The following is a 23,449-nucleotide window of genomic DNA, read 5'->3' on the forward strand; positions in this document are numbered from 1 at the left end:
CTGAATTTTGAGCATACCTAGGGAAAAAACGGCGCACTTCTTCGTCACAATACTTATTCCCCTTAACTCATTCGTTCCCACGCCTATTCAAATCGATCACCGGTGATCGACGAAAAAAGCTGCCGATTTCGATGCGTTAAAAATTTTTCCCGCGCATGCAGCAGCATCTCGCGTTTAGTTCTGGGACTGCTCTTCTACAATCCGTTTAAATTTTCCCGCTCTGACGACGTTGCGATTTTTGACGGAGTTTTTCGCGAACGAATGCGCATGTGTTACTGGAAAAGGGGGCGTGGCTGCCACACTCGGGAAAAAAAATGCGCTGCTCATGTTTGTGCTCCGTTATTATCAACATTCTGGTATCAAACGATTCCTAAGAAGTCAATTATCAAATCGTGTCGTCAGTTTTGCGAGGTAATAAATTTTGGCTGTGATAATTACATGAAAACAACACCTGCTACTCACTAGCAAGCTTTGCTTCCGAGTTTGCGCAATATTATTGAAATACAGCTCGTTTCTGAAGGTCCGTCGTGCCTCTAACTTGTTGATCTGGCCTTTTTAGCCAGTTTGCAGCAGTTTTGGTTTTGTTTCTCTTTATCTACGCGAGAGGGGCGCATCGGGCGTTAGCGTCGGCGCGCACGGCAATCTCTCGGCCGCTCCCATGGCGTCGTCACGGGAAAAACGTTCCGCTCGAAAGCGTGCTCAACCCGCTCACGAATTTAGTGAAGCTGAGTCGAGCTATGAGTCCGAAGACGACACCAGCTCATCTTCAAGCGCTGACAGCGACGATGCTTCGAGCCAGCCCGGGCCATCCTAAGCTGTGTACCGGTAAGCTTCGTTTTCGGCCTTGAGCGGTCTCGCCCGTCGGAAGCGCTTATCTGCCGATCTCGGTGCACGACCTTTGAGATGTCCTGGTTATCTGCAGGATACGCACAGCGCTTGGACAGGATGTGCTGCCGCCGGCTGCCAGAAAGCTTCAATTTTCACCTAGAAGGCTGCCCGGCGCGCATCTCGGCCCGGCACACCGGAGCAGCGTAAAACGTTTCACGACGGCGCGCAATTTTTTTTTTCCTGTTTTCAGAGAAACTCTTCAGAGAAACTCAGAGAAATTAATTTTGACCAGCTATCCTTCCAGCTGGAGCTCGCTCAACATCTTCTCGAGGTGGATGCGGATGATGTTCCACGAGTGGAGCCTCCGCCAAAAAAAGTGCAGCACCACCCCAAAAAGATGCCGAAAAGGAAAAACTGCCGCAAGTGCTATGAGCAGACGTGCCAACCCCACAGTTCTCAAAGTACTACAGGAGATGACAAAAAATACTAAAACTGGGTACAAAAATACTAAAATACCGCTTTATTTTCCAAAAACTGGTTTAGATGAATGAAATAAAAAGGAACATATCACAAAAGAGGCACAAAAAGTTCTCAAGTCTCGGAAGTGGAGGGGTGGGCTAGCATAGAGGCCGTGGCAGCCTTGGCCTTCCTCAGGAAGTCTTTATCAAAGACCTGTTCGTGGCACTTTCCCAAGTGTGACTGGGCACATCTTGCGATAAGCAACTGCTCCAGAGTCTTTTTTTGACATGGAGGCACGAAACTGGGTGTGCGCCTTTTTCACTTTGCTGAAGACTCTTTCACACTCCGCGTTACTATGCGGGAGTGTTAGGACCCCCAACATAAATTTTGAAATTCTAGCATACTTCAAGCTGCCATCCAATTCTCGTAAACTGGACACCGCCCGCCACTGCTCGTCAATCTGCTGCTCCTTAAGTACTTCAGCGGGTAGTTCTTCCAACTGAAGATGCGTGAACTCTGCCTGAATGTCGTCCAGAGCAGAATTCACATCTTGCCCCTCTTGAAGTGGTAACAGCACTGGGAAGCGGTTGATCAAGTACTTGACATCAGAAAACCTGGCGTGTTCAATGGAAGCAAGCCTTGCTACTTCTGCACTCTTCAACAGCTCACACTTCAGTGGAAATTTCAGGATCATGTACTCTGTTACTGCAACGAAGAACCTTCCTATATATGCAAACAATTCTTCCCTTGCTTCTTTCTTTAGGTTCTGCAAGATCTGTGTGGTCCGACTACCAATTACAATATCTTCCTTATCTCTTTGGCTGACGGAAGATTGTAGTCAACGTCAGCCAACACATCGGTTTTTTGATCACTGAAGGTTTGACAAAACGCAACATGATCTCTCTTAGCAAGTTACTAAGCACTTCACGCAGCAAGTGCACTTGAGGGGCTCCAGACTGCAGGAACACGTTCACCTTTTCAAATTCTGGAATTACAGACAGCAAGAAGCCACAGTATGCTCTATTTACATCTGATGAAAGAAACATGAATAGCCTTTCTTCTCTGTTTAAGACCTTTCCTGGACGGTTCTGGATTCGCTTGGGAGCTGTATCCGACACAGGGACATTTGTGTCCAGTCTTGGTCTTTTGCTCTGATAACTGCTCTCCGCTTCCTTTGCATGCTTCTGAAGGTCAGTGCGAAGGTTACATGGTTTGCTGGGAAACTTGGAAACCTGCCCGGAGGGCCTTACTTCACTATGGAAGAAACTAAGCAGTGGCTGCCACTGGTCCACAAGCCGTTTCAGGCTTCTTCCGAGAGAGAGCCACCTGGTGCTGACATGCTTTAAAATTTTCTTGGCCTCTACATCGTAAAGAGACTGAAAAGCTTTCAGCTTGTCCTTCCTTTTTGAGCTTTTCTCGAGGTAGTAGAAAATGTCGACCAGCACCTCATCCACATTCAGTGGAAGGCATGCTGAGCCTTTCTGTGCCGCCAGATTGATCAAATGGCAACAGCAGCCCATGATGGCAATGTTCTCATGGCTTTCTTTCAGCACAGCAGCCCCTCCGTTTTTCAATTCAATCATGACTGGCGCGTTATCGCACGCCATGCCGATGCAGTTCTGGAGCGGTATCTTTTTGCTCGTTAGCGTGTCCACAACAAGCGCACCGATGTTTCGTCCCGTGGAGTTACCTTCGAGGGCAGGCATCGCGAGCAAGGCAGTGCGAACAGTACTATCACAGAACGTCACCATGATTGGATACAGTTTTGCATCGTTGCCGGCGTCATTGCTCCCGTCTGTGGCGACCGAGAACGGAGCGTGCTGCAAGTGACTTATCACTTCGTCGATAGCTTTGTTGGCCATTTCCTTCACAATTGCCGTAGTCTTCGTACGGGCGCAGGCATAGTTCTTAGCTTCCTTCGAGTCCGGAAACATTTTTCGAAAGAGGTCTCCAGCGTGATCAGCAGCCGTGAACGGCACGTTGTGTTCAATCAGGAACGCAGTAAAAAGGCACTCCGCTCGAGTTGTAGTATCGAGATCCGCACTGCTGAAGTACCCTCCAAGTTTCCCGTTAGAGTCCATAAGTTTCGCCGAGTCTTTGTGTTTCTTCGTATTCACATGTAGCAGAATATCCCGGCGACCAGCGTGCGAAATGTTCACATCACAGCAGCACAAACTACAAAACGCGTACCGCTCACCTTTACGCGACCTCTTAATAAATGGAAAGTCAGTCGAATAGCTGGGAATAAACACTTGAAAGTATTTCTTCTCAGACATCTCGTGAGCTGCTAGGTCTCAACTATACGCTACGGCTCCGCAAAAACATGTGCAACGCACCTCCCGCAGCGCGCACGGTAACAAAGAAAGTCGAGCACATTTCCGCTATTTCTGCTATCCGCGAAGTCAATGCACTTCGGCTTTGGCTTCGACTCTGGATATAAGCCAATACAGTGTTGCCTGCATAGCCCCGCAAAAAAAAAAAAAAAGCCAGATTCAGCTGGTGCAGTTGACTGTCTGAAGCAGCGCGTTCAGTTTGCGGACTTTTCGACCCGAAACATGAAAAATCGTAAAAATATAGCTGTCAATAAGATACTCGTAAAAACATGCTGAAAATCGGGCACTTTACGATAAAATCGTACAACTTGGCAGGTATGTATGAGGAACGCAAAGTTGAAAAAAAAAAGAACATTCTTTGTGAAACCTGTGGCGTCCACCTGTGCTTCACGAAAACCAGAAACTGCTTCACAGCATATGGCACGAGCGGTGAAGCTGTTTTCGGTCTGCAGTATTTTTGATGTGTGTGAAAAATGGCTTTATGCAGATTGTTTATTTTTCTTTTAGAATATTCCTAGATCATTTCCCTTCAAAATGTATATTTTGAATTTTGTTTGTTCGTAATATTTTTGCAGATATTGTGTTTTGTTTGTACTGTTTTTTTCAAGTTCCTGCAAAAGTGGTAGATTTCAGATTTTTTATAAGTTTTGTAACACCTTTTTTGTTTTGAAACTTGTGTTATCTATAAAGAGCAATTCATTATGCACTATTTGGTGTGCTGCAATGTTACCTTGAGCATTATTTATACTAGCAATAAATTTCTTCCTCAGACCTATAAAAAATGGCCATTTTCATGCGGTAACGAAAGAGTTAAAGAACAAGCGAAATACAATCTTATGAGTCTGTTATTTCCCTTGCTTGTTGAAGCACTTTTGAAGAAAAAAATCACAAACTTGGCAAATTGCACAAAATACCTGTATTTCAGGAATTTATTGCTGCAAGCAAGTTAAAGTTAGGATAATAAAAATCTGTACATATTAACTTTGATACTTTCGCTCTCTTTTGAAATAATTTGTGTGGCTTTATCGCGCTCCGTTTTACTCGATAAGTGGGCTGAAACGTAAGTGATTTACCAGGAACGCCGAAATTTGAAAATGATTTTCTCAAAAAGGCCATTTTTAATTTTTTTAAAATCCCTCTGATTGAAGTCAAGGACGTCATCTACCATTCTGCAGAAAAAAACCTTGCATTATTTTGGTTGCTAAGAAGTTATAGTGCGTCAAATGTGACCATGCCAGCCTAGCGGCCGCGTCGTTCCTTATGTGCTGACACTCGGATATAAGTTGCTAAAAATACTTGTACATGACATAATCACAAATCAGCAGCTCCACACCAACAAATGCGCAGCCAGGTGTCATGGTTCAGCAAGCTTTGTCTTGCGATCAGCCGCTTCACAAACACGCAGCAGCGGCCGCTCGATGCTGCGGGCACTCACATTACATGAGTGCCGCTTCGACTGCGGATGAGCTTCGCTTGCGCACCAAACTACGCTTAGAGGACAAACGAGAGAAGGAACACATCACTGTGAAAATAAAGGCTGTTAAGGCCCCCCGCTTGTTTGGCTGCTAAGGCCCCCCGCTTGTTTGGTGCGACAATTGCTCGAGCTTTAGAATAGCTACAGCTGTAACGTTTTTTGCTGTATGAAACTAAATGCATAAAGCTTTAAATGCTGCAAGCAAATTCCTTCTTTTCTTCTTCTATAATTTTTTAAACTGCCTGTGTTCTTGATCGTTGGTAGCTGTACTGTAAATGCTAAATTTCAGTGGGCTGCTAAATTGTTAATTGTTGTTGGATTTGAAAACTGCTTGCAGCAGTTCAATTCTTATTTATTCTGCTTTCCACTCATGCATTAAACGTAACTTTCTGCCCAGTTTATTATCCATTGTCTCACCAAATAATAGTAATTAATGTTTAATTATCTCAATAATTAATTGAGCCAAAGAGAAAATTACTGCACTTTTAAAATCAGCACAAAGAAATACATATAGATCTGTGCTTTTTAATTGAATCTGGTCAGAAAATGAACAAGATAGCCCCAGGTACCATGTCCCCCCTTATTAGGACTTTTCGGCAGTTCCCGCCAAGTCCGAATAAACGGTCGGCGACTGTACCCTATTTTTTGAGAAGACTGAGCGTCACTGCCTATATTCTTAACTTTTTATTAATACGATGCCCGGATTATACAACAGTTTTGTGTGGTCCCCTCAAAGTTGTATAATCGGGGTTCCATTACATACGACACTGTTTAAATTTAAACATTGCAAATGAGCAAATACAGGCAGTAATTTAGGCCTTCTAGCTTTTTTTCCCTCATCGTACCGACTGTCCATGCTTGCAAGAGACTCTAAACCATTTATAGCACAAAAACAAACGGAGGTACCTTACTGAAAATTGTTTCTTTTGTTTGATTAGTGGCATGCACACGAAATTTCAGCCCTCTTGTGTTAAGAAACAAAAAGCGAGCTCTGATCCCCTACTCCTCTTTTTGATTAACTTTCTCCCACAAGATCCTCATCTGGGCAATGAAAAACTGCAAAAAGTGTAACTCACTAGTGAAACCACCCGGCGGTGATGCCATACGCAACAAGATGGTCTGCATGGGCTGGGGACTGCTGCCAGTGGTGAGCCGTGGTCCAGCCTCGCGTGGAGTAACCACCATGCCAGGGGGCAAGCTAGGCACCAAGTATGTCACGCGTGTTGGTGGTCCAACTAGTGATGACGAGCTCAGACGCATTGCATTGGCCCCAGCCTGGGTCACTGTGCCTCCTGTCATGTGGCTCAGCACCACCGAGGTGCCTGCAATGCTTACACGTGATGTTGAAGGGTTTGATGCAGACGACACCTGTAAAATTGGACAAGTTTCAAGAAAAGCTAGGTGTAGCTTTTCCAAGCCACAAGTGTCATCAATGACGGCAATATCATAGGCATGGGCGAATATTTGAGTGCTTCGAATATTCAATCGAATACTACGGTATTCAAGTTCACTTCTACACAAATTTAAATTATACGAAATTTCACGAAATGAGCGAATAACAGATATTTAACCGCATGTGAGCCCCCCTGAAAATCTGGTTTCACTGCAGCGCGGGAGTGCTAGGCCGCGAAACCACCTATCCAGGGGAAATCCACACGGCCGCAAAGCCACACTTCAAGGTTAAATGTACTAACGCCACGCCCGCTTCTTGTTTTATTTTCGAGAGCAGTGTTCGAGAAGCTTCGCGATTGTAGTACAGTCGAACCCACTTATAACGATCCCACATATAACGATCTATTGGTTATGACGACCATACTTGGGTGCACTTACGATATTCTTATGCTAACCATTGAAGTGAACATATAGCGAACATTTTTCAAAGCCTCCTACTTTTACAACGAACACTTCAGACACGGTCACGGTAAAAATATGGCGCATACGAAGCGAAAAAAAATTAAAAACATTCCTTCTAAAGCGTGACAGGGGCGCGCGCTCATGCGTGCCCCACTCCAGTTTACTCGCGACTAAGATATCTCAGATCAGCGAGCACCGCACGCAGATTTCGGACGCTGCGAGCGAGGTCGCTCACTTTCAGGCATTTCTTCAGTGGCAGAATGGCAGTGAGGAAAAAAAAATAGTAGGCAGCATGAAGCCTTACGGTCAGCTTTCGCACGGTAACCTTTCCCGACGCCGTAGTCTGCAGCTACGACCGCCTGCGATGAACCAAACAATGCCTTGGAGCTAGGGGTGTGCGAATATCAAATTTTTCTAATACGAATCGAATACGAATATCCACCTTCGAATATCGAATATCAAAGGAAAAATGCCTCCACAGTAACAATATTTTATTTAACATGTAGCTATTTGAAAAAAAAAAACATTAACAGCCTGACTGGAAACACAACATACACTGCTATCTCCAGAACACGATGTCCAGGCTAGCACAATGCACATCACAACGCAAGCAAATATCACGGCACAATGAAAGTAATCACTAGATGTTATCATGAAGAAATATGAGTTGCTCCACATGATCAGGCAGCAGGCGCTCCTTTCCAACAGAGACAACCCCCCCTGCCACTGAAAAGGCACGCTCGCTTGGAACAGAAGTGGCTGGTATAGGGTGGTACATGGGGCAAAGCTTTGCCAGACTGGGGTATTTGAAGGTGCCTACAGTCCGCCACCAGTCACATGGGTCACTGTCTTTCTTCAGAAGTAGTCCCGCATAGTGAACGAGTGGTAGTGCGGCACGTTACGGCCGCATAATATTGAAAATGTACGGTTACATGATCGCCAACAGCGCTGCACGTCGGAGATGCACCAGCAATAAATCATACATATTGAGGCGCTCGTCGCAGGCAGATATCGTGCCTCCGTGTACTTACGATGTGTATCGCTCCACTCAGCAACGTTTTTAGCTATACGAACGCAGCAGAAATGTGGAAGATGAGTTATTTTATGCATGATAATCGAATCGCAAATTCGAATTTTTCGAATATTCGAAGTTATCAATTATTCGAAACTTTTCTAATACACGATTTTCGAATCGAATACGAATATTTCGAATGTAAGATTCGACAAATATTCGAAACTTTCGAATATTCGCTCACCCCTACTTGGAACGCAAGAAGGCATAAATGCAAGAAGTGAAAACCGCAATAACTTTCCATCGCATAATGGTTCACAGCGTCCCTAAACTCGTCGATGCCACAATAAGCCGCAAAAGGTCGTCCTCTTTTCAGTAACGGCAGAGACCGGTCGATCGGTGATTACGACTTCCGTGCGATTGCGGCGATGCCTTCGCGGATAAGCATCAGAAAAGAGCGAAGGCGAGGTGGCGGCCGTCGATGAACGTGCCATTATGACCTATAGCCGACAACCTTATCACAGTCATCTGTAGATATCTGCTCGGCTGCGCGTGTGGCGTATACCGTACACTGCGGACTGACGGCGGTACGGGTGCGCCATGCTGCCGTTCGCAAGTTCGCCGCCGCCGCGTCGTGCGAGACCGCTTTAAAGTGCGCGTCGCTTTGTAGAAACGAAAGTAGCTCGCTGTTGTTGCGTGGCCACCGAGAAACGTCGATGCACTGACAGCGAGCGTATACTGCGTGTTTGACTGGGTGACAACTCAAGTGCGCCACGCATCGTCGTGCAGGGCTGCGAGAACATCGCGGATACGTTGAGTGACCGTTGCTTGCAAACTGCTTGTTTTCGCCGCGCTGAACGAAGAGGCTAGTCGCTACACCCGTGCACGGTCCGGAGTGAAGCAAGCACGAAGAAAGTAAAAACGCGTGCATACGGCATACAGCAAGCGGCCCGGCGGTGACTCCGCGAGCCGAGTAGGCGACGTGCTGCACGCAACTAGCCAGGGATGATCGGCTCCACGTCGCGGTACCGCGTTTCGGTGAAATGGTGTCAGCTCATTGCAAAGACGGTTAATTCACTCGTGAGCATGCAGCGGGCGTCGCTTCACGACGCGAAAAGGCTTAGCTTGTGCCGAAGGGGCTGTTAGCACTTTAATAAAAGTGCAAAGAAAAAAAAAACGGCTTGGCCGCTAAGAGAACGTTTTTAAGGGCAAGTCCATATACAACGAACTACTGATATAACGACCACTTTTCGCGACACTTTCGAGTTCGTTATAAATGGGTTCAACTGTAGATCATTTTGTTAAGATTGCGCACATGACGCGAATAGGCAAGATTATTCCAGAGCTTGCACGACCACCAGTGATAAGGCTGGAAAGTTCGATGCAGTTTCTTCTTGGACACACCGACTGCTGCCTTCGTCCCTGTCAAGACCCCGTCACAGTATTACCTACACCTCGATGAATTATTTCTTAAGTTTAAAAGCTTTTTATAGTAGTATAATAAATTTGTAGTATAATTATAGTACAGTAAAACCTCGGTAATTTGTACTCGGTTAATTGGGAATCCCGGATAATTTGTATTATTTGCGCGGTCCCAAATTTTTACATGTAAATTTAACCGGATAATTGGTGCGGCCAGTCTGCGACTTCCCGGTTAATTGGCACACTTGGCCGCGACTTCCAAGATATGCAAAGGGTGTTGCGAATCTCGGAGGCTGTAACTAAAACATGCATTTTTTTTTTGATGTACGGATCTCGAAGGCCATGTTTTTTTTTACCGGAAATACGTCGTAGACGCCATGTTTTAGCAATTGCCAGGCGGCGATGCGTGCGGTTGCGATCATGATCATCATCATCTCAACAGCGATGTTAGCCACTCTAGCGAAGTGAATGTTTTGTGGAGTCTTTGTGCCATTTGGATGTCGGCTGGCGAGCATTGTGCGATTCGGTGCGACTGCTCCATTTGTCTCCTGTCTCCGCTTGAGTGTCTTCCCTGTGAATTAGTTGATTGAGGTGTGCTTGGAAGGAAGATGCCGAAGTACAAGAGCTTGTCCCTGCACGAAAAGGTGTGCTTAATTGAAGAGGCCAGCAAGTCGACGGCGTCGAAAACGGCTCTCGCCGAAAAGCACCACGTGCCTCTGTCAACGCTGTGCAACATCATCAAGAATAAGGAGAAAATTCTCGATGCTTACAGCAAGACGCACTCGTCAAAGCGTACACGAGTACGCCCGCCTACGTACGCCGACGTTGAAGCAGCTCTGATCGACTGGCTGCAGAAAGCCAACGCAGCACACCTTCCTGTGAATGGGACCATATTGCGTGAGAAGGCCAACCAGCTGGCGCTGCAACTTGGACATTCTGAGTTTAAATGCAGCAATGCATGGTTTTGCCGATTTAAGGAGCGCAACAACCTGACATTCGTGACTGTTTGTGGCGAGAGTGGCAGCGCGGATCAGTCTGTTGTCGACGGCTGGAAGCAGCACACCTTGGCTCCACTACTCGCCAAGTACGAAGCAGCAGATGTTTACAACCTTGATGAAGCTGCTCCGTTCTACAAAATGTTGCCTACGAAGACGTTCGCTTTGAAGGAGGCAGACATTAAGGGGCGGAAACAGAACAAACATAGAATCACTGTTTTGTTTGGTGCAAGCATGTGCGGTGAGCACAAGCTGCCACTGCTTGTTATTGGGAAGACAGAAAAGCCTCGTTGTTTCAAAAATGCACGACTGCCATCCAAGGATGACCTGATCTATAAAAACAACAAGAAAGCTTGGATGACGGCCGCACTCTTTGAAGAATACGTGCGGCACCTTGACCGCAAGTTTGCGGCCGCAGGGCGCAGCGTTCTGTTCGTCGTCGATAATTGCCCAGCTCACGGCGACATTCAGAACCTGCAGGCCATCAGGCTGGTCTTTCTACCCCCGAACACGACGTCGCTATCGCAGCCGACGGACCAGGGCGTCATACACCATAACAGGAAAATATATCGCTACAATCTGTTGAAGCGAATGCTCCTTTGCTATGACAACGGAAAGGAGTATAACATTGACCTCCTCGGTGGTATTTGCCTCATTGTTCACGCATGGAGGCAGGTGGAGGCCACCGTTATTCGACGGTGTTTTGAGCACGCCGGTTTTGTGAAAGAAGAGGCAACCTCCGCTGAGTTTGCTGTCACCGCTGTCACTTGCCCGTTTGATGAAGAAGGGGAGACTCTCTGCGCTCGATATGAGGCTTTGCACGCGGACGAGGAGTGCACTCCAATCGGATTCTCCGAGTATGCAAATGTCGAGTGCACAGTGCAGACGTGTTACGCCGACATCGACAGCGAGATAGCTGCGAGATCGACCGATTCGGCCTCTAATGTTGACAGCGATGACGAGCCCTCCCGAGCACCCCCTTTGGCGGATGTCATCGATGCCTTGAGTGTTGTGCGCAGCTTCGTCGAGTGCAACGGCGGCGAGGCTGAGATGCTGCGCCTCATTGACAGGCTGGAAAATATGACTTTCAGTGCTGGGAACTACCGAACGCGTCAGTCACGCATGGAGGAATTTTTCTCCAAGTAGGCTGACTTGCCACAATAAAGGTGTGACTTCCGTACATCACGTTTTCTGGCTGATTTCTTTGATTTCGCGTTGTTTCGAATAATTGGGAATCCCGCTTAATTGGGATATTTTTCTCGGTCCCGAGGCCTTCGAATTAACGAGGTTTTACTGTATAATATCTTGCCATACAAAAAGTAAATTTGAAAACCTAACATATTTTACTGCTTACAACTTGCATCCTACTGCTGTTCAAATCTTGCTACTACAGTAAAAGCTCATTAATTCGAACTCGAAGGGGACTATAAAATTGTCCGAATTAAGCAGAGTTCGATTTAGCGGGCAGGCTCTAAAATGAACAGACATCGCACCACACTGCGCGGGCAAAACCCAAAGAAGACACTTCTGGACTTGTTAGCGCAAACTAGATGCTACTACACGTTTGTGGCAGGTGATTTCGTAAATTAAGTTCATGGAACTCTAACAGCTAACAGAATTAATTGATCAGTCAGTGATACGCCAGAAACAAACACCAACATGAATTCATGTAGGCAGCGTGCCTTAATGTGAAATATATGACACTATTTATGCTCCAATACACATTTATTTACAGGGCAGAGATAACGCAATCAAAATTAAAAGTAATCAGTAATTTACATTTCCTTGTGTTTCTTTTGTCGCGACTCCATGAGCATCATTTGCAGTTTGCCCAAGAGCTCCAGCGCAGTGTCCGAATTCTCATCTGCTGAGAAATGCTGCTGTTTCATTGTTTTGCATCTCTAGCAAATTTGGTTTGGTTTGGTTTTGCAACACATTGTGATCACTTTGGGCCGAGTTCTTCGAGGAGCAATGAGGGGCTCCCAGTTCGAATTAACCGTTGCGGATACCGACGCGTTCGAATTATCGAGAGTTCCCCCCCACAGAAATACACAGGGCTGTGCCGGGACCAGGGCATCAGTTTGAATTAACCAACTTCGAATTAATGAGCTTTTGCTGTATTAAAAGTTGGTTCCACTTCAAACTAAGAAGCGATGCTTACACACGCCTAGTAGCAATTCTTAAAAATATTGTGCAAGTTAGTTGGAAACATGCTCATTCTAACATGAAAGTGTTTTATGCCGGCGTCCACCAAGACTTCAGTGACGTCATTTTGACGTCGAAAAAATGCACACAATCAGATGGCAAAGAAAAAAAATTCGCCATCAACGAGAGTAGAACCCACAACCTCTTGGTCAGCGAATACAGATGCCGGGCACGCTATCCACTGCACCATGGTCACACACTCTGGAGGCCTTACAAACGCACCTTTTATATCTCCCAGTTTCCTCTCACAGTGGTCGGTCAGCGGGGTGGTGTCGCAGTCCGGGAGCAGTGAAGTGAAGTAATGCGTTATGACCGTGGCTTGCGTGATTAGCTCCTGCAATGCGTCGTTGCTATGCATCCATCCCATTCGGCGCGTTTCGAATAGAAGCGCAATTTTGTCAATGCCTTAAAACACCGTGAGGTGGCGGCCTTAGCCCAAGCCTCGGCCTCGCTCATAGCATCCATCCATATTAAAAAATTTGCAGTGGCTTAACTCGGCTATGCCAGGATATATGTAGCGTTAGCAAAGGTTCAGCTGATTATTCTTAGCTTTCCAGATTGTCTAGGATTATTAGCCTTCTTCTGTTCATTCTTCGTACGCTGAACCGGTGATTGCCAGGCAACTACTTCGGGATCCGATGAGATAAGCTTCTCGGCTCTTCTGCGCTGTTGAGCAGAATTTGCGCTCTCCTTCTCCATGGCATTACCTGTAGTGTTGTTGTATTTTGTTATATTAATCCTAGGTGGCGTTACTTACCCTAACACACTAACAGACGGCGCCACTAAGGGGTTACAGGGATATATATATAGTATCAATAAACATGGCCGGGCAGTTACTCGTGACACCATGTGGGCCGACTCGTCGGCCCACATGGTGTCAGAAGTGGGGTCTGCATCATAGTAAAAATGCCTCTGGGCGAGCAGAACAAGGACAGCGAGCTACCTGCGGCGACCGGCGGGAAAGCCATGGTGGCCACGGTCGCTGGGCCCAACTTGCAACCGCCACCCCATTTCGACTTCGAGAACCCAGCGGCTTGGCAGAGGTGGCGTCAGCAGTTCGACGACAGTTTTGCAACGGGTCTTCATGCGGCGGACGATGAAGTTCGCGTCAGAACGGTGCTATACTGCATGGGCACCAGGTCACGGGACATTTTGAGTTCATTGCAAGTACGGGACGAAGTCTATTCAAAATACAGCGTCATCGTTGGTAAGCTGGACAGATACTTCTTACACCCCGCCAACGAGCTCTACGAGAGCGCACGGTTCCACCGACGTGTTCAACAGGCAGGCGAGACAGCTGACGCATTCTTCACGGCACTGGGAAATATGGTGAAACGATCCAATTACTCTGCACGGGACATAGAGGAGCGACTGGTCCGCGACAGTTTTATCGTTGGCCTTCGTGACACGAAGTTATCAGATAAGCTCTGCCGCAATCCAAAGCTTACGTTAGATGAAGCGCGCATTTGTGTCCGTCAAGCGGAAGACGCAGAGAAGGAAAGGGCAAATCTTTCAGCATGTTCGCCAGCGGTGATAACGCATCACGAATCGATAAACGTGGACGCGGCGAAAGTCATGCAGAACCGCCCACAGCAGCAAGAGACGCGCAACGCAGCTGCCCCATGGATGCATGCTTCTTCGCCTAGTGGATTTTGTGGCCGGTCCTTACATTTGCGCTCCGAATGTCCCGCACGCCGAGCAACTTGCAACAAATGTGGAAAGAAGGGCCATTTCGCAGTGGTTTGCCGGGCTAGCAAGCAACTTTCCGTTGTGGAATTGGGTGCTGTCAGTTCAAACAGCGAAGAGCGGGCCAAGTTCGTGGATGTAAAAGTGGACGGAACGACTCTACGCTTCAAAGTTGACAGCGGAGCCGAGGTCACAGTCGTCCCCAGTACATTTTCTGGAATTCCGCCATATCTTGAGCCACCGGAAGGGGAACTTTCAGGACCGGCGGGACAACCGCTGGACGTGCTGGGAACGTTTACCGTCACTCTGCAATGGAAGAACAAGTCGGCAACGCAACGACTTTACGTGCTTCGGTCACAGGTCATGCCACTTCTGGGATTTCCAGCTATCCAAGAGCTGGGTGTGGTCAAGTTCGTGGATCCGGTGGTCGAGACGCAAGGCAACCAGGCAGCATCAGACAAGCTGTTCTGTGGTTGGGCGAGCTGCAAGAAGCGTACACTATACGCCTAAAACCAGATGCTGTCCCCTATTCGCTGCTGGTCCCAAGACGTGTGCCCATCCCTCTACACGGTGTCGTGAAGGCGGAGCTTGACAGGCTTGAAGCGGAGGGCGTGATCAGACGCGTGACAAAGGCTACTCCGTGGTGCGCCGATATGTTCGTCGTACCGAAGGCATCCGGTTCATATCGCATCTGCGTCGACCTCACCAAGTTGAACCAGGTAGTGTTCATGAGCGCCATATCTTGACCACCGTAGACCAAGTTTTGGGACTACTGGGTAATGCTCAGGTGTTCTCGAAGCTTGACGCTACATCAAGTTTTCATCAAGTAAAACTGGCAGAAGAGTGAAGAATTAACAACATTCATAGCGCAGTGATGCTACCAAGGACTTCTGATTTGGAGCAATTTTTGGAGCAGCAAAATTTCCGTTTTGGAGCACTTTGGAGCAGCAAAACTTTCATCTTGGAGCACTTTGGAGCAGATAATTTTGCATCTGGGAGCACTCTGGAGCAGCGAATTTTACATCCTGGAGTGCACTACAGAAGTATATTGCATTCACATTCAAGCACCTGAATATTATTATGGGGCTCTTATGAAGGCTAGAAATATTTCAATTCATTGCAAATCTCATGGAAAAAACCACCTCAGGAGCATAGGCGTGCGCACAGGGGGGGGGGGGGGGGGGGGGGGGGGGGCAGGGGGGGCGCTCCCCCTAATCAACTAAGAAGGGGGGGCGCAAAATCTGCCCTGTGCATTGACCCTTCTAGTCACCTAAGAGGGGGGGGGGGCACAAAATCTGCCCCATACATTGACTTAGTAGGGTGGGGGGGTGCTGCGACGAACCTTCGCCCCCCCCCCCCCCCTGATGGGGAACCCTGCGCACGCCTATGCTCAGGAGAACTCCATATTTCACTCGCTAATGAAAAAATAAGGGCTCATGCAGTTGAGTGTTCTGGATTAACCTCTTAGGCGATTATTTTTGACACTAGCAAATAAACAGAATTCCGGGTCAAGAAAATTGTACTTTATGAAATAACACTCTAAATACACCTATGTAGTTATCAGCAGACATGACAAACGCCGTGATGTACAGCAGTGCCTCAATGCCAAAGAGCCACACTGTCCCTGATGCATTCCCCTAAGACAACCCCAAGACGAAAGCCAGGTTCTTTTTCTTCTCGATCGACGGGTTGATCCTCCCCCTCCCTCTCTGCAAGCTTTCTGCACCTCACCTGGTTTTGCGCTAGCTCCATGATCGGCGCACCGATCACGGAAGCAGTGTAAAGTGACGATGTCATGTGATGGCGTCATCACGTGACATCACGATACTATATGACACCATGATGACGTCACAAGTTTTGACGATCTATGACGTGATGACGACGCCATAACATGATGATTATCTTTTGCATCAGTCGATTGACGCCGTCGACAGTCTATTTTCGCATTTGATAAAGCATCTAAGGCTTTCGCATTAATATTGTGTATTGAATGTTAACAGCCTGGCCTTACATACCAAACTGTCCTCCACAATGTCAACTCTGTGCGATGCGCGAAACGGCTTCGCTTATCATCCACTTCACAGAGTGAAATGGCTCCTCAACTTTTTTAAAATTTTTATTGTGATAGCAATTATATGGACACTCTCGGCGGACTTTCGCCGTCGCCGTTACCCTAATTTTCCGTATAAAGACCAAATTAATAACATCACCACGCGCATTCTAGCCGCGGGTAAAAGCTCGCGAGCACTGGCGACGAGCGCGGCTGAAGCGGAGATTAAACTAGCCGGCCGTCTGTCTCCGTCGCATGGACAGCGCATGAAATAACATCTTCCCGCGTGCGGGCCTGCCGTCGATTGCTTATCAAACAGAGAGGAAACACCCCGCCCGTCTTTCGTAAGGAGCATGAAGGGACCCCAGGGGAGCGGAGGGGGGGGGGGCGACCGCATCGTTCGAAGGGCGCAGTCGCTTGCGCGCGTGTTATCTCGAGGCATCAGGAGACGGCTCGTAAACTTGCTGCGCTCTCAATGCTTACTTCGCGTTTAGAGAACTCAGAGCAAGAAAACGCTTAGGTTCCTGGAGCGGCCATATTCCCTTAAACCAGCGTTTTGTTGAGTTATGCGAGATCGGATCCAAAAGAGTTAGCTGCTAGCCTTACTTCGTTTAACAATACAATTTTTTGGTATCGCATTCATTGCTTCGCCCTTAAGCGAAACCGAGTTTTTTTAACCGTTAGCCATTGACCCCTGAAAGCGAGGGGCGGACGTGTAACATGGCGTAGCCGCTTCACTGTGGGCCGTCAGTGACGGGCCCGCTACTGACAGCTGCGCATTTGCGGCTGCTCCGACCAGGAGATATGCTTCTACTGAGATGACATTTTTAAAAATGCAAGAAAAAGAATTCGAATTGGAACCCTAGCACGTGAGCTCGAAAGGGCAGAGCTTTTTAGGTGGTATTTACCGCAGAGTGAGTACACACTCGGACGTGCTGGCGGAAGGAATTACGAAAAAGCTCTTCTGGATGAAGATCCATGGATAAAGTATATCTGAGGAAAAGTGTCAACGCGTTTCCACCGTTCGCGTGCTCTTCCGTAAACGCGAAGCAAGGAAAATTCGATATTGTCCCATATACAGTAGAACCCCGCTGTTACGTTCCTCACTGCTGCGTTTTCCCGGCTGTTACGTCGTTTTCCGCCGGTCCCGGCATAGCTCCCATAGGATACAATGTATTGGGAACCCCGCTGTTACGTCGTAACTGTCGGACCGTTCCCGTATGATACGTCGCGAAGTGCGCTCGGAGCCGACCGAGTGACTACCAAAGAGAGCCGCCATGGTGCATTTTCACGCAGCTTGGCCTCGTTTGACCGTAATATTAGCCGCATGAGAGGCGCAAGCAACAGAATCTTTCAATTGATGCAAACAAAAGCATGGCCTTCGAGATTCAAATTGCAAAGATGGCGTCTATGACGTAACTGCCCGCGAAAGCAAGGCCTTCGAGATTGGCATTTACTATTGACAAAAGCATAGCCTTTGAGATTTGTATTGCACAAACATGGCGTGTATGACGTAATTGCTTGCGAAAGCAAGGCCTTCGAGATTGGCATTCACTTCTGCCATCGCGTCGGCGTAGACTCATCATCATCGTTATTTGTCGGAGAGCGGGAGGAGTTCGAGCTGGTTGGAGCTCGCACGGTCGTGCGTGCGGTTCGCGGTCGGACTCGCCGCGCCGGTCGTGATTGCGTGTGCTTAGTTCTTTCATGCCTACAGCTGTTGGTGTTAAAAAAATCACATACATTGATTACATTTCTGTGGATGAGGCCGTCCTAAGCTCCGCATTTCTATCCATCGACTAGATCGCGGCTGAGCGCGCCAATTTTCGTGCTGCTCGTAAGAATTGAAATAAAATTCTGTACCACTAAATATTTTGCCGTTTTTCCTGTTTTTCGGCTCTTACGTTTCCCGTCTCTTACGTTTATTTCCTACGGTCCCTTCAAAAACGTATCAGCGGGGTTCTACTGTATCTATTGCGAGCGATCCCAGACTTGATTCCGCGATGTCCGGAAACAGAAGTGACAGACATTTTAGCGGCACGCATGTAGTTATTATTGAACATTGCTTTCCTTGCGTGCTGTGCGATGCTTGAAACGAGCTATCAGCAGCGTTTCTGGAACAGACGACGTCCGCCGATGAATCGCCGTCGCACTTTCTCGCTACCGATAAGCCTAGACGTCACGAGCCTCTGCAGAGAGCGGTTTTTGCTGTCGAGCCGACTTGTAGAACAGAAGCTGCGTCGGCACCGTGCATGGCATCGTGGCTTACTCGGAACGCACGCGCGAGCGCTATTTATTCAGCGGCATAATTCTTGGTCCATGGTTGCGACTTTATTGGTAGTCCCAAGATCAAGCTGCACATGCTCTGACGCTCCGGCGGTGCGATTGCCGGTAGTAGACGCCCCCAAACCCGAGACTTTGGCGCAGTTTGGCGCAATTATCGTCGATATTATCAGGATGGCGCAGTAAATACAATTTGGCGCACTTTGGCACAGTTGGCGCAGGAGTGGAATCACTGATAACGCCGTTTGGACGGTATTGCTACCGTCGACTGCCATTCAGGATAACGTCCCTCCCCGAATACTTTCAGCGCCAAATGAGTTACATTCTCGAGGGTCAAGAAGGCGTCGTAAACATGATCGACGACATTTTGGTTTTTGGCCGCGACCATGCAGAACACGAAAGCCAGCTCCAATCACTGCTGGCTCGACTGAGAAACGCCGGGCTGACCCTGAACAAGTCCAAATGTCAATTCGGCGTCACAAGCGTGAAGTTCCTCGGCGTAGTTATCTGCGGCAGCGGTATTTCGCCGGACCTAGACAAGCTTGCTGCTGTCAAGAGCATGGAACCTCCAGTCGACGTCGCTGGCATCCGCAGACTATTGGGCATGGTAAACCACGTGGGACGGTTCTTACCCCATCTGTCAGAGGTGATGCTCAACAAAAGAAGTGACTGGGTGTGGGGACTGGCCCAGCAGGTCGCCTTCCAAAAGTTGAAAGACATGATGTCGTCCAACATCTGCATGGCTAACTACCACCCACTGTACCCGACTATCGTACCCGCAGATTCCAGTTCGTTTGGCTTAAGTGCCGTTTTGCTACAAGACGAACCGAGCGGAGAGCGCAGAGCCGTGGCCTGCGCATCACGCTCCCTCACACCAACAGAGCAAAGGTACAGCCAAACGGAAAAGGAGGCCTTGGCAGCTGCATGGGCTGTCAAGCGGTTTGACGAGTATGTCCGGGGCTTACACTTCACCATCGAGACCGATCACTTACCGCTCACGTCCTTGCTTGGTTCCATGGATGTCGATGCTTTACCACCAAGGATCCAAAGGATTCGACTGAAACTCATGAGGTACCAGTACACGGTATTGTACGTTCCAGAGAAGCTGCTGGCAACGGCTGATACCCTCTCAAGAGCCCCCGTCACATCAGCGTCTCCAGCAGAAGGAAACCAAGTGGAGTTGTACGTCAGTGAGGTCGTCGGCAACATCGCGGAAGGCGCACCAGTTAGCCTTAAAGCGGTTCGTCAGCACCAGTTGATGGATGGCGAGTGTGTTACCCTCGTGAAGTACTGCAGGCAAGGTTGGCCTCAGAAAAACAAAGTGCCATCAAACCTCTCGAAGTATTGGAGGTACCAAGGGGAACTGACAGTGTGCAATGGGCTGCTCCTTAAAGGAGGACGTCTGTTGATTCCAGAGGCCCTGCAGAAAGACGTCTTGGATTCACTTCACGAGGGTCATCAGGGTGTGAACCGATGCAAGGCACATGCGCGGGATGCTGTTTGGTGGCCTCATATAGGCAAACATATCGTGTCTATGGTTGAATCATGTGAACGTTGTGCAACTACCAGGGTCCAGCGTGCCGAGCCTCTCCTGCCAACACCTTCAATGGAGTACCCATGGCAACAAGTGGGTGTAGGTTTGTTCCACTTGGAGGGACAAAATTTTCTGCTGCTCGTGCACTACTATTCACGCTATCCAGAGGTTATCACGCTACGCAACACTTCTAGCCAAGCGGTGATATCGGCTATCAAGAGTGTCATGGCTCGATTCGGCATACCGGAAGTGCTTCGAAGTGATAATGGGCCCCAGTTCTTGTCACACGAGTTCTCAAGTTTTGCCCAGAGCTATGGGTTTAGACGCATCACTAGCAGTCCTGGTTATCCTCAATCGAATGGTGCGGTGGAACGGGCTGTTAAGACTGTGAAGGATCTTTTCCGCAAGAGCAACGACCGGTTCCTGGCACTGCTGGCGTATCGTGACACTCCTGGGGTCACAGGGTACAGCCCGTCCCAACTTCTCATGGGGCGACGGTTACGGACACGCATTCCCAGGGACCCGGCCAAGCTGTCACCGGACCTACCACGACCAGACGTCGTCTTCCAAAAAGACGCCGCGGCTAAGGAAAGGCAAACTCGGGACTTCAACCGTCGGCATGGGGCGAGAGTGCTCCGGGACCTCTCTTCAGGAGACGAAGTGTGGGTAACTGATGCGGAGTGCCGGGCCCAAGTTCTTAGCCGGGGCCAGCGTGCCCGATCCTACATCGTGGAAACTCCCAGCGGAGTTATACAACGAAACCGACGGCATCTCGTGCCTTATTCCCCAGATCTCAGTGCGTCATCCCCAGTCTCCCTTCCGAGCTCGAGCCCAAACCAGGAGCTCAGACTCAGCCAGGAAGAACCATCACATGACCAGCACGATACAAGTACCAGCGCAGACCCTGACAGCATACCCCACAAGGTTACCAGATCCGGGAGGCGTGTGGTCCCACCCAAAAGACTGAATTTGTAGATCTTGGAAAGAGAGATGTAGTGTTGTTGTATTTTGTTATATTAATCCTAGGTGGCGTCACTTACCCTAACACACTAACAGACGGCGCCACTAAGGGGCTACAGGGATATATATATAGTATCAATAAACATGGCCGGGCAGTTAGTCGCCGGCCCAGCCGAACGTCGCGTCGTCCTATCGTTACTCTCGACATTACCCACCTGCAAACGCCCATCAGAGGCGCTATCAAGCGGCTCCAGTGCAGTGTCAGACGGCGACTGCACAGCGAAGGCGAAGAGCTGCGCGTGCGCCGGCGCCAGTGTGTCTGCCATGGCTACGACGTCCCTCCTCTCGAATCCGCAGACCAGCAGCGGCGGCGAGTCGCGCGTGGCGGTGGCGGAGTCTGCGCACGCGCCGGCGCCAGTGTGTCTGCCGCAGCTGCGACGCCACTCCTCCCAAACGCGCAGACCAGCAGCGGCGAGCCGCGCGCGGCAGTGGCGGAGAGCGCGTGAGATGCCGGCTCCGGTGAGCCAGCTGTGTGACATCACTGATCCTCGCGCATGCGCAGCACGGCTCATGAGGATCCACGTGAAAGCGGCTCCGGCTAGGCAATTATAGCTAGCGCTACAAAATAGCTCTACGACGCGAGCCTGTCTCGCCTGCCTCACCTGGCTGTAACACTGCGTTCCCCGCTTACGCTCACCCCAAGAAAAAACGTGACCGGGCTAGAGGGTACACACAATGCGCGTTGCGTTCTCCTCTAGTCCCGCTGTGGTGTTCAATAACTCTTTTAAGATGGTAACCTTAGCTTAAGTTCTGTGTCTAACAAGCGACCCTCTTCTGGCTGTCACATCCCTTTCCCTGATTACGCTCTCACTCTTAACTATAACAGCTACCACAAAGGCTTGCTTAATCATTGATCATGGACTCCAGTCTTCGGGATTTTTCAAGCGTGCAGACATGGGTTAGCAGAAAATACAATGCTGCGGTAACTTTTGAGTGGCTTCAAGTTCCAATTTTAGTCTTCAAAAGACTGAGAAATCACTTTCTCGACTTTACGCACTTCCCAATTTAACAAAATAATTTGAGCATAGTCATCACTTCAATAAAGCAAGTTTACCCTGTAATAGTGTCATAGTGTCTTGTTGCTGTTTCAAAAAAATAATGTGCACGGCTTGCACCAGTGGAGCAAGGCTAGAACCATCACAGGAGCTAGTGTTCGACCTAGCTAAGTTTTGCTAGTAATGCCAAGCTTTTGCTAGAGATGCTAAGTTTTTGCTAGTAGTATGGCTAGACTTGGCTAGGCATGTCACATGCCTACCTGTCACGTGATGATGTGATTTTAAACATGTGACTAGCTGTTACGTGGTTTTTGGCGTGTGTCATGAGTAAAGAGGGCACGAGGCACGTGCCGAAAGGCGGAATGTAGCGATGGTGTGCGCGGCACGGAAATTCCCTGATGGCGTGCACCAATGCCACGTCCACGCAACCCATTGGCCGGGGAAGGGCGCGTGCCACGCGACCCGAGCTGAGGTGAGGAACCCCGGAAGAAGAAACGGTCATTGTTCGGTGGAGTTGGCCAAGAGGAAGGTGGTGCAAGCCAGCATCGCACCCGCGACAAGAGCAGCAGGGCCCCGTTCTGGGGGCAGCGGCACGAGAGGCTCGGGAGGGTGGCCGTCGACCTTGGTGTCATCCAAGTGAGGCTCCCTGAGCTTGCAGCAGCCTCATCACAGCAGTTCGCAGGGCACCTGCAGCACTACCACAGCTCCGCAAGATGACGGCGACCCATGGACAATCACCAGAGAGCCACATCGGCAGTTTGACCCGGTGGCACCAAGGGGAGGCCAAAAGTTAGGTCTAACTGGACGAGACCAATGTTCTCGACAAAGGGCCGGAGGATCGGCGACGAGGACGACTAGCGAGGCGACGGATCGACGAAGACGACCCTAAGACGTCGACAGTAGCTGCGACGACGGGGCCGAACGTCGACTCTGGCACGAATCGAGGCGACGAGCACACACAAAGTAAGAACGTTCAATTCACGTAGCGAGACTGAGACGCCATAGTGGCCAGACTTTCGGGCCAGTAGGGCCGAGCTTAGTTAGAAGTGTTTGTTGTGTTCTTTTGTATAGCTTGGCATTTGTGCACATGATATTTCTAGTTGTAAAATTTTGAGTGTGTGTGAATTTTGTTTGCTGTGTTGTGTGGGATAAAGTTTGTTTGCCGTGACGCCACGGTCTCCCGCCTCTCTCACTCTCCCAACTCCATCACATATTGCAAGCGCTCCCGAGATACGTGACAGCGTGAACATGTCACGTGACTAGCTGTCACGTGGTTTATGGTGGGAACATGTCATGTGACTG

The 23,449-nt window shown here is 48.9% G+C and overlaps 1 protein-coding gene across 1 annotated transcript in view; it reads right to left on the bottom strand.

The window, feature by feature from the left end:
- The window catches only part of LOC119399228 (uncharacterized), a 249,351-nt gene that overhangs the window by 101,629 nt on the left and 124,273 nt on the right, over positions 1-23,449 (bottom strand). Inside the window, 1 exon segment of the mRNA XM_049417583.1 lies at positions 6,171-6,462. Within this exon segment, the coding sequence (XP_049273540.1) occupies positions 6,171-6,462 (292 nt within the window).

The sequence above is a fragment of the Rhipicephalus sanguineus genome, chromosome 7, assembly GCF_013339695.2.
Source record: "Rhipicephalus sanguineus isolate Rsan-2018 chromosome 7, BIME_Rsan_1.4, whole genome shotgun sequence".
Taxonomy (NCBI): domain Eukaryota; kingdom Metazoa; phylum Arthropoda; class Arachnida; order Ixodida; family Ixodidae; genus Rhipicephalus; species Rhipicephalus sanguineus.